Source organism: Monodelphis domestica, chromosome 3 (assembly GCF_027887165.1).
Source record: "Monodelphis domestica isolate mMonDom1 chromosome 3, mMonDom1.pri, whole genome shotgun sequence".
Classification (NCBI taxonomy): Eukaryota; Metazoa; Chordata; class Mammalia; order Didelphimorphia; family Didelphidae; genus Monodelphis; species Monodelphis domestica.
This window is the reverse complement of record NC_077229.1, coordinates 184,139,754-184,152,355: the sequence shown is the minus strand read 5'-3', so window position 1 is coordinate 184,152,355 and position 12,602 is coordinate 184,139,754. Positions and strand designations below refer to the sequence as shown.

Sequence of the window (12,602 nt, the reverse complement as noted above, 5' to 3'; positions counted from 1 at the left end):
TCCGAGGCAGAATAACTGTAATGTTCTTTGGCTAGGCAATAAGGGTTAAGTGACTTGCCCAGGGTCACACAGCTAGGAAATATCTGAAGCCAAATTTGAACCCAAGATTTCCCGTCTCTAGGCCTGGCTCTCAATTCAGAGTCACCTAGCTGCCTCCTTGGAGTTTTTTTTTGTAAAGGAAAAGAAACTCTTAAAAATTTTCATAAACATAGAATGATCATTACTGTATACTTATATTTAAATTTTAATAGGTCAATTTATAAGCAGACTCCCAGTCACAAAATACCATTAAAAAATACATTTGGATACTTTTCTATTTCTTATACTAAATAAAACTTTGGGCGATTTTATGAGTAAGTTGTAACTTATCAGAGACAATAAAAACAAAAATCCATGACAAATAGGTCTTAGGTGTCTGGGAAAGCCAACTGGGTGGAAGTGATGTAATAAGGGCTACTCAAGTAACATCTTAAATGGGGAGTGTATGGCTAGCCAAATCATCAACTGTGAATTGAAATGAATTAGTTAAAAGAGCAGATAGTAAAGAACACTGGACTTGAAGTTAGGACCTCTGAATACAAGGTCCAGTTGTCATATGCTATGTTGATTTCTAAATTTTTAAAATTAAGAAGCTGAATGACATAATCTTTTAGATATCCCTTTCTGGTCTAAAATTTATTTCTATCCTTAATTTGGGTGAGCCTCTTATACTTCAATATAAGCAGGACACATAATCTATACAAGCTTGAATTTTATCTTCCTTATGAGATGTTTTGATATCTAGGAAACTTGATAAAGACAGGCCAGGCAGCAAAGCTTACACACACCTGGAAGGCTGTATAATCTGTGTGGAAAGCTCACCTGCTAAGGCTGGCCCACATAACTGATCGAAGAGACCAGTATAATTGCTGAACTGACAACTGTCACCTTTGGGAGGGGGAGGGAAGTTCCTGGAAAATTTGAAACTGAAACAAATTATTTCACATGAAAGAGATGCATTTTGGGGAGGTATTTCATTTAATGATGAATTTAAGTTATAAAACATCTGCTATTGAAATCTCTTCTGTATATTATAACTATGTATACATTCAGATTAATGCTTGCCATGTGATTGCTTCTTTATTTAACACTTCAGTTATCTTCTCTTTCTTACATTAGGATTGTATCTGTAAAAAAAGGAAAAGAGGTTAAAATGATCTAAAAATGCATTCCCATTACTTTGAAATATTAAAGAAAGCGATTAAAGAATTTTTTCAGCAGGATGAGAAATAAGTAGGCAAGGAGAGTTCTAATTTTGCTTTTGTCACAAAGAGAAAGAGAGGTTAGTGCAAAGAATCACTGTACTGGTAAACATAATTTCCTGATCTGAGAGTGCCCAGTAAAAATGAAATCCCATCACTAGTCCCTATTCCTATCCCTACCTCTATTAACTAAATGTGGTCATCCACTTATCCACTTTTCTGTACTTCCATTGCTTCTTCAACTGAGAGTTTTGACAATCACTATTTAACATTAAAGGAAAAAACCCCTTTGAACCAAAACAAAATATCTACAAATAATTTACATGGTAATGAATTAAAATTAGTTCACTGGAGGAAAAAATTTTTTAAAACTTTTATTAAAAAGACTTTCTCGTTCTACATTTTAGAAAATGTAGTGAAATTATATCCTTTCATGCATATACTTTTACAATGTTGTCTTTTTATTTAATGATAGTTAAGAGAAAATTTGATAAGATAGGTAAATTTTTACTATGCCCACAGGAATGTGATGAATAGGAATTAAATCACAGTCATCCTTAAATCCCTCCCTACCAAAAGCCAACTGAAATCCTAATATAGTCCTTTGTTTTCATGCATGAGCAACTTAAGACTAAACAAATGATTCAGCATTTAACTTGACTTAAGTCAGAACTCATTCATTAATGCTTTTGCTTAGGCATGAAAATGTCACAACTTATCAGCCAAATTACATTACTAGTAGATTGGTGCCATTTATTTTATTTTTCTTGGTTCTAGACCACACAAAGATTTAAAGTATGTTGTGGCATATATCATAAATGATACATACATCTCAAGTTGAGATATATCTCATAACTGATATAAAGCAAGCTCCAAACTCTTAAAAGTATGCTTGCTTTAGAGATTCTAAACTTAGGCTAATCAGAAAAAGAAAAATGCAGAATTTCAGAAAGTGAAACTATACTAGTCTGATGAGTTCTTGAAATAGAAAACCTATTATTACTACTGTGATAAGGCTGAAAATGGAGTGAATATAACATACTACTTCAAGGTGACTGGAGCCACATGCACTGTATTTGCTTTGAAACTATTGAGAAATAATAGGACTCCTACCCTATTTGAGTAGACCTTTGACCATCATAATCAATTATTTTACCTCTGTGCTAACTCAGTTTAATGTGATTTCATGGGGGTAGTGATTATTTTTGTGTATTAGTAGACATTAATATACATTTAGTTAATGATAGTCAACTAATCAATTCATAATATAATTAAGAGTAATTAGATTAAGTTAAATAGTTCAATGGATTCATTATACTTGTAAAGGCCTCTACCCATGTGTCCTGATGAATAGTATGTAAGTATGAGGAAGACCTCCAGACCTCAAACCTAAGCCTAACCATCTAAGTCCTGCATGATAGGGATAGCATAAGTCTCTGTGGAAAATCCCCTGGACCCTTTTGTCATTTCCCTCTGTTGCCCAGCAATGGGTGGTGTCTTGTCACCCCACAGGTCTGTTGTTGCTCTGTGGACTATGTGCCAGCAAAAGTGGAGAGGGAAGGGCCAGTTTGGCCAACCTGTTGTTCTGTGCCCAGATGGCCTGTTGCTCAGTGACCACAGGCCGGTAAGGTGGGGTGGGTGGGTAGTTCTGCCAGCCTGTGATCTCCAATGAGAATTTGTATTTTGTGCTCTACTTCCTGGACTGTCTGGGACTTGAGGGTTATAAAACTTGTACTCTGAAACACAGAGGGGTCACCTCAAGGTCTGGGATACTATTTGTTGAAGAGGACCAGGTTCCTATAATAAATAGCTATTGGTTTAGAGCTCAACCTCCATTGTTTTATTGCAGATAGTATACATTTTTGGCATTAAAAAATAACATCTTTGAAAGCACAAGAAACCTGAAATAAAATTTTACCTAAATAGATCATCAGCAAGAGATTCTTCTTTTGCATGTTTGTTCTGTACCTATCAAAATAAAAAGATTTTCAAATTTTGCCCCACTTTAAATATCCAGTTTATTAATTCTGATCAATCGCTTTCCTGTTTATCATATCTTTCCACTATTCCCTAATGTATATTCAAAAGAATATGAATAAGATCAACTATTTTATAATGTACTCAACAACATCATCATAACTGTTTAAAACTGAAATCAATGAAGTATTAACAGTCATTACACTTGATTGTGCAGAGGGAATGAAAAGACCCTAAATTCACATGAAGTGAGAACTAATCAAGTAGCTATAAAATCTAAGCTCTGTGTGTTTTGAAAGTAGAGAGAGTGAAGCAAAAAAGAACAATGAAAAAAAGAACAATGGAAGGAGAAGGGAAGCAGATCTACCACAATGGAACAAATAACAGCAAGAACAGCAGAGATAACTGAAAACGTTGAGAAAGGTGGAAAGATATAAAGGTAATTAATTATATATTACTTTCAAAGTAAAGAAGAAAATGTTAGATATATTGTAGAGCAAGCTACAGTACAACATGTACTGTATGTTGTCATGTAAAGTATGATGTCATAGGGCATTCAAAATACCTATAGTAAAAACAAAATCATGAAAAAGTTGTATGAAATCTGAGAAATTTACATTTATATACATGTAATGAAAAAGGTAAAAATCTGAGATTTCTGAAGCAAGACTATAATGCTAGCTCATGCAATTAAAACTTACAAAATGTTGGCTAGTTCTGATTTTAAAAATTTCTGAACAAGAACTGTACTCAAGCTCAATCTAATTTTTTTAAAAAATACAATAATGAGTATATTTCAGTGAAATGGTCAGAGAGGTAGAAATGCTAGGCTACAAGATAGTGAATGTAGATAATGAAGTGATTTTGAATAATAGCTCCGTTGGCAAATATGAATATGTGATTTTAATTATTTCAATGGAAATAAAATTCTGGTCTCATGTCTCCTGATACACTGGGCCAAGAGTAGATATACTCTTTTACTTCACAATTCCATTTCCATACTTCCCCTCTTCTGCCATCACTCATCTCTCTTTCTACCTCCTAAAAGGGGAAAACAATGATTATACATTTTCTAAAGGTTGGGGTCTTTTCAATGTAAATTTAGGAATGGAACTAGGGAGTGGTGAAAAACACATGTTTAATCATGAAGTTACAAAGTAATTTTAAATATTTTTAAGAAATGTAATCAGAAAACATTTGTCAATGTTGGCACATTTTATCCTACCAGGCAGGAATGAAGTACCCTTCCATTTAAGCAGAATAAAAATGTTTCAAAAAGTATTATACATTAACTTGCTTCATTCATGGGGTTATTACAACAATTAAACTATTTCAAGGATTTCTCTAATGTAATTTTCCTTGCATATAAATAAAACTCAGACTTTGTGTTACACAGTAACTTTTTATTATATAACTAAAAAATAAGAGTAAGTTCCACTTTAGTGGACATATAGTTATATAACAAAAAGTTACTGTGTAACACAAAGCACTATCATACACAGATACTGATACTCCAAAACTCGGAGATGACAAAGAGAAATAGACCTCTCAGAGGAATAAAACAGATAGACACCATCCCAGAAGAAACAGAGAGATAAACAGCAAAGGAGAACAGAGAGAGAAAACAATACTTGTTGGTAGTGACAAGGCAAGTTAGAACTTGGGAGATCAGACTAGGTAAAGGAGCAAAACTGTCTAGACTCTCTGTGCCATGATGAATTAGAAGTTATAGGGTATTGGGCTCTATATATTTAGTATAACAGTTCTTAGAATACACAATGGCACATCAAAATTTGTAAATTAATAGACTGTCTCAGAGTAGTTCAGGAACTGTTGTTCATCCTTCATTTTCAAAGAGATCAATGACATCATGGAGTGATGATCACTTGCTTGTGAGTTAGATTTCAGTGAGGCAGTCACCCAAAGACATCAGTCTCACTCTCTTTTCCAGTGTCAAGATAAAAATCAAGATAACTGGTGATATTCTGGAATGCAGTAGATGACCCAGGCATCTTTGATGTCTGACTGAGCTCTAAAAAAGCACTTGCATCCACTTCAGGTCACCTGCACTGCCTTTGGAACAAATCGTTCTCTTTCACCCATTCTGCCAAGAGAAGTCTTCATATGCTTTGAGTAGACATTCCCCCCAACTCACCCATGGGTTTGAGGTCTACTGATTACCCTCAACCTGGTTTAGCCTGTTTGCCAAGATGGTCTATCAAGGAGGGTGTGGCCACTGCACAAGCTACAGCTTCTTAAGAGTCACAGGTGAGTTGGGTAAAAAGTAGACACCAAAAGTCAATGAGTAGTCTTGAAAAAGGCACACCAGGCCCTCACACTAAAGATGCTGGTGTCCCCACTGAACATCCTTTTATCTTAATCTAAATAGCTTAAATGCAAATATTAACATCTAAATAAAGTGATGGACAGATAGAACTCTGACATTTCTTCTAATCTGGTGAAAATTAATATATTATTTTTAAATGCTATGTCTCCTCATCTCACCTAGACTAGAAATGTGGGGACTACTAGTAGGCCTAATTCCATAAATGATCAGCACTGGAAGCTTAGACTTTCTGTTTCTGACCTACAATGGTTTGTGCCCTTCCTTTGGCAACCTGGAGATACCTTACTTCTCAGGACTCACTCTATGGATCCAATAAAGGCATCTGACCACAAAACCCACTGAAGATCAAGGAGCTCCCTAGAAGGTAGGATTATAGTTGTGTGCCAGCCTTAATGCAATAAAACTCATGGCATTTTTCTGGGAATAATAAATTATAGATCACTTATTTTTGGCTGTTTTGAATTTTGTTTTAAGAATACTTTAAAAGAACCAAATAGAAATAAAATATAAAATGATTTCTTGCTGACCTCTATTTCTTGTCTTAGCCACTCTTCTAATTCTGCATTCTTTCTAGCATGATGAGCTATTAGGTCTGATCCTCCAATGATGGATGGAAGTTTTCCTGCTCCAGGATAAGCTACCTATTAGACAGAAAGGTCCAAAATTATCACAACATTTTTATATTATCATCATAATAAAATATATTAGCAAAGTGAGAATACGACATTTTCAAAAGAACTAGATAGAAAAGTGTCATTAACTTTACAAAGAAGAGCTACATAAATGAAGTTATTTCAATAGTTCTGAAAATCTATAGCTTAAAATACTTCAGCAAAAAGCAAATCAATAGCAAACTACTAATTCCCCAGTAGTCAAAATGGAATTTGGATATTTGATGGCACTTTTGAGATCGTGAAGTTTTATACAATGAATTTTTAGATTAGTTTTTTCAAAGAGCTTCTAATTTTTCAACTATTACTATTACTGTGGGACTGCTTTAGAACAATTTAGAACATATAAGTTTCTGATAAGCTCAGAGAAATAGGATTTTTTATGTTTTACTGTTTTAAAATTTTACACAATTTGTTAATTTTTATTAAAATACTAGCATTAGATGCTGTTTTGATATGTGATGTGAGCTGCAGCACAAAACTTTTAACTAGAAAAACCTGATATTTTTATAAGTCGTTGAAACCCAATTTGGCCTTACCCTTTAAAGGCAACTTCAGAATTTACATACTAGAACATCATGAAACATCCCAGAATAAAAAGTGCAATACATTCACTTGTAGATGAAATTCTAAGTCCTAGAATCTCCTCTAAAGTCTAAAATATTTCAGTCTAGATCCTCAAAACGTTCCTATTCCCTGACTTGAGTATTAGGAGAATAATGCTTTCATAGTTATGAGCAACTTCAAAAATTTTAAATGACTTTTAATTTTTGCATATCAAAATAAATGCTATGAAAAAGATAATTTTAATTACAGGCAAGACAGAAATACATTTCAAGCATTTGACTGAGAGTATGACTGGGTGCTATTAAATAAATCCTTAATACTTATCTGACATATAATTTGTTTTATACCCATCCTAATTCCCTATCCCCCACCCCCAACTCACAACACTGAATTTATTGTAGACTGGCTGAAAAAGGTTTAATCAGTCATATTCAAGGAGCAATTATGAAACACTCAAGGCATAAATTGTTATTGGTTCGCAGTATATAGAACAAGTTTGACACATTAAGTATGGTACAAATCAAAGTTACACCAAAATACTGTTTTTACATATCAAATACTGCCCTCTTGTGCTAAATTAAGTACCTACCTTTTTAAATTTCTTAAAGTTGTTTAGTTGTCCATAATCATTTCTTATAATGGATGCATTTCTGGATCCAGAATGACTAACCACCAGTGATCTAAATTCAGTCAATAAAAGGTTCTTGGGAAGCCTCTCACAACTATCTTGAAGTTTATCATTCTTAAGTGGGATTTTAAAAAAAGGAATATATGAAGAAAGAAGAAATTATATAATTATTTCTAAATAAGTTTCTTATAGATATGAAAATATACAAATCTAGAGTTTATTTTTTATACTAAAATATATGGAGAAATCAGACCTAAATAAATAATTGTATAAGTTCCAATCAGCTGTGGTCTGATTTTTCTGTTCTTCATTAGCCTTAAAAACCAATTTATATTTATCCAAATCCTTTATTTCTTCCACTGTACATATAAGACATTTACTATTGATTTATACCTTCTTTATAGGTGGAGGGATAGGGATAGAGAATGTCAATCAGTTCAGTTGGCTACAAGTCTTTAACTTTGGTAGCATTCTTCCAATACTAGACAGAATTAAATTCTTCAATTTTCCCCTTTGTTTTTGTGTTCTCCTTTCCCTCTATCTTGAGCCTTTTAGTAATACCCATGGGAACTACTTATTCAAGAAACTCATCATTTATTAAATATATACTATTCAGGTGAAGCACTGAAGGATACACAAAGATAAATACAACAAGCTCCTTGCCCTTGATAACAATAAATCTAATAGAGTGGTCTAACTAATTAACAATTATTAACAGGGACTAAATATCACTTTTGAACAACTGGAAAGCCATAGTGACTGGAGATTTTGCTTCTAGATGTCAGGAAAAAAAATTTTCAGTGACTATCACAGAGAGAACTGCTAAGTATCCTCTCTCAGTATAGATCTGCAGCCACCTAGCTAAGTTGTGTAAAGAGCAGGACTTGCATCCAAGATCCTGGCTTTGAGGTGGCTCCCTATCACCTACACTATGCTTCTTCCAGTAGTTACCACAGAGCACATGATGTTTTATGTTTCTGCCATGTGCAAGAAACTAAGTCAAAGTGTAAGTTCATCTCTCTGCTAGAAGAAAGGACTGAAGAATTTGCCAAATTACTTGGAGAAAATAAAATATAGCTTAAGTATGGAAGAAAGGCTTCAAAGTAAAGTACAAAGAAGTATAACATTTAAAAACAAAAACAAAATGGGGCAAAGGGAGGGAGAAATCGCTGGTCCAGAGATTATACCGATAGGCGTATACTCAAGGAAGTAAATGATAAAAAGAAAGGTCCCACATAAACCAAAATATTTACAGTAGCTCTTTTTTTATAGCAGCAAAGAACTGGAAACAATGTAGACACTCATCAACTGAGGAACAACTAAACAACTACAATGATGTAGAAGTACATAAATGTAGTATACAAATATAATGGAATATGGCTGCATTCTAAGAAACAATGACTAAGACAAATACAGAGAAACAATAGAAGACTTATATGACCTGATATAAAGTGAAGTAAATAGAATCAGGAAAACAATATACATTCTAAAATATAGATGGAAAGAACAAAAACAACAAACATAACAATTGAAATTGAATGAGGTGGAATTACAATGACCAAGCTGGGCCACAAAGAAAAGGCATACCTTCTCCTTCTCCCCCTGTGCTTTGCAGAGGTATGGGATTATGCATGTAGAACACTCTTATGTCAGACTTTCAATGTATTAGTTTTGTTGAACTATTTTTTTCTGTTTAATTCTTTGTTATAAATGATAATACTCTGAGGAGAGATATAAGTGATGCAAAGGACAAAAGATATCAACAAAAATTTATTTTTAAAAAGGAAATATACTTATGTGGGAAAATGAGGGAACCATAAGAGGGGTAGTATTATGGAAAGTGTTTGGCTGAAAGTACTGAAAAGAGAAAAAGCAGTGATATAGCTGAGGCAGTTTACTATAGAACTCTTATACTAAGGAGAACTCTAGGAAACAGATCATGGCCACAGGTTTGAAATGAAGGTCTGATAAAGCAATGTTGAGGGGCCTAAATTATCAATTCATCTGTAACTCTTATTCTGTCAATTTTTTTCTTTCAAATGGCGGAGGAAATAATAAAGGGAACTGATATTCTAGATCTGATTTTCAGCAGCATGGAGAATGTTGGAGCAGAAATAATTAGAACCTTGGAGGCAAATAGCCATTCTGTCATCAAACTTGTGATGTTTGAGAATCAAGTTTGACAAGCACTCTTGATATTTGGAAAGCAGATATCAACAGATGGTATAAAAATCTATGTAAGGAACTGGTCAAGGATGGACAAGCAGGAATTAAGAATAAAATTCTAAAGACCCAAATAGAAACAATTTTAGTGAAATGGAAAAGTAAGGATTAAAGAAAAGGAAAGAATTAAATACATGCAGAGTCAACCAATTAGATTTTTTAAAAAACATACACAGAAAATGGGAGCAAGGGCAAGAAATGGAAACTGAATAAATACAAATGCTCATCTGGTTCAGTAATAACAATGTTAGAAATTCTAAAGCTCAGAATAAGCATCAAAGAATACTAAGGAAAACAAAAATGGCTTTTTGTTTCTTAAGCTAGCTATTATCAGGAAAAAGAACAGGTTCAAAGAAAGGATAAGACAAGAGCTCAAGGTAGATGGGACAATAATAACAGATGCAACTGACAGTTGGAACTACTCAGTATTAATTTTGCTTGTTTTCTCTATTAAAAAAAATAATATTTGTACAAGAACAAATATAACTAATAGAGTTAAAGTAGAGCAATAAGGAAGTAATAAAGGGCAAAATGATGAGTTTAGGTTGCTGGAGATCCAGATGAACTATATACTGGGGTTCTAAAAGAAGTAACAGAGGTGTTTGCTGAGCCATTTTCATGAATCTCTGAAGGAATGCATTAAAAGGAGCAACCACTGATTGAAGAAGGGTAATCATTATTCCAAAATTCCCCCCCAAAAGGGAAGAAAATGGGTATCTAATACAATAGTCAAGTGATCTTGAGTTCAATTCCTAGCAGAATTCTAGAACATATATTAAAGGGATGGCTACCGAACATGACTTCATGGTAGGTTAACATCATTTTGGGGAGCACAATTGCAAGACTATTAAAGGGAAAGATTTGAACATAGTTTATTTAGAGTTCAGCAAAATGTTCCATTAGCAGCTGGATGACTGAGAACACTAGATATTGTTCTATATTATTAACATTTTATTAGGGAATACAAAGTCTTAATACTTAGACTCAATCAATCAAATTTGAAATGTAAACTATCAACAACCATGTGGAAAAAAATGGTCCAAACCAAAAATGTTATGAGAAATGGCAATTAAAACAAAACTGAGGTTTCACCTAACATATCACTTTGGCAAAGATGATAAAAAATGTAGCTGCAAGTAGAGAGTTAATATACTGTTGCTGGAGATGTGAATTGATCCAACCATTCTGGAAAACAACTTGAAATTATGCACGAAAAACCATTAAAATGTTTATTCCCTCTAACCTAGGAACTCACTGTTGGGAATATACTTCAAGGTAGTCAAATAAATATATTAATAATATCTCTAAGTAGTATTTCTGTGTTAGCAAAAAACTGGAAACAAAATTTTGTGCCAACTTATTGGGTAATGGCTAAACAAACTGTGGTAACTGAATGAAAATAACTGACATTTATAAAGTATTATAAAGGGGGCAGCTGGGTATCTCAGTGGATTGAGAGCCAGGTCTAGAGATGGGAGGTCCTAGGTTCAAATCTGACCTCAAACATTTCCCAGCTCTGTGACCCTGGGCAAGTCACTTGACCCCCATTGCCTAGCCCTTACCACTCTTCTGCCTGGGAACCAATACGCATGATTGATTCCAATATGGAAGGTAAAGGTTTAAAAAACATAATAAAGTACTTTTAAAGTTTGCAAAATGATTTGTGTACATCATCTCATTTGAACTTCAACAACCCTATGACACAAGTACCAAAATTAATAATATCACTATTTCAGAGATGAAGAAACTGACCCTGACCCTAAGAAAGATTAAGGAATTTGTCTCTGGCCACAAAGTTAGTGTTAAAAGGATTTGAATATAGATTTTCAAAAGGAAGATGTTAAAGGAAGATGTTAAAAGGAAGTCTTTTAATTCTGATTAAGAGTAATAGTCTTGACTCCATGGAACAGAGGACAAAACATTTCTTTTTTTTTCTTAGTAGAGAAGTGGGAGGTTCTAGGTGCAAAATGTTGAATTCACTCATTATACTCTATTATAGTTTTTTGCTGTTTTACTTTGTTTCAAAGAAGAGTAAATCAGGGAATGACTGGTATAAAAATCATAATATAGCAATAAATATTTTCCAAAAGTCAACTTCATAAACAAGCTAGGGAAGGAGTAGTTTGTTAAGAAGTTCATAAACTAGAGTCTGGGGCATTATGATAGAATGCATAATAAAATAGCGTCCAAGACTCTTCTCTTTATTTGTCAGACCATATGGGTATTTACATTTGGGTATCAATTTTAAGAAGCAAATTGATAAATGAAGAATACTCAGAGAAACAGGATCCATAAAATGAAAGAGCTAAAGAATATTTCAATGATTTAGGAATACATAGCCTGGAAAACAGAAGGCCTAAGAGACAGATGACAATTGTTTTCAAATATCCAAAAGTATGCCATGTGGAAGCATCACTAGACTTGTTATATTTGGGCCCAGTGAACAGAACCAGGAGTGTACAGACTCAATGAAGTAAAAAACTTCCTAACAAATAGTGTTAATAAAAAACATAACAGGTTTGGAAGGTAAAGGGCTACAGACTTAGAACTGCTGTTTAAACAAAGTCTGTTTGACACTTGTTAGAGAAGCTGAGGAGGAAGCTCTTGGTGAAATGGCCTCTACGATGGCTCACAATGCTGAATATTGTAAAGACTATGTAGAGGAGTTAGAACTTTACTTAAAAAGTAAGGCACAATTACTCTGGTATACATTATGTTACAGAAAGAAGTGATTTATTTATTACCCTCAACCAAAGTCTCACTGTCAAACTAGGAAAATACATAAGAGTGATATTACAAATGGATAATAACCTATTATTTTTATCTATGATATATGTAGTACTGCTAAGTCGTTTGTTTGATTAATAAAATCAAGAGCTACCAGATGCAAAGCTATTAAAAATTTGACATGCAATGTTTGAAATTGTCCCATTGTTATTATTTTTGGC

At 33.6% G+C, this 12,602-nt stretch overlaps 1 protein-coding gene across 5 annotated transcripts in view; it reads right to left on the bottom strand.

The window, feature by feature from the left end:
* Positions 1-223: 223 nt before the first annotated feature.
* The window catches only part of NBN (nibrin), a 50,425-nt gene continuing 38,046 nt past the window's right edge, over positions 224-12,602 (bottom strand). For all 5 annotated transcript variants that reach the window (XM_056823339.1, XM_007488077.3, XM_007488078.3 and 2 more), the window contains 4 exons: positions 7,393-7,545; positions 6,093-6,206; positions 3,160-3,209; positions 224-1,166 (listed from right to left, as the gene is read on the bottom strand). In XM_056823339.1, coding sequence (XP_056679317.1) covers positions 1,136-1,166; positions 3,160-3,209; positions 6,093-6,206; positions 7,393-7,545 — 348 coding nt within the window. In that variant the 3' untranslated portion in view covers positions 224-1,135. The remainder of the gene's footprint in view (positions 1,167-3,159; positions 3,210-6,092; positions 6,207-7,392; positions 7,546-12,602) is intronic.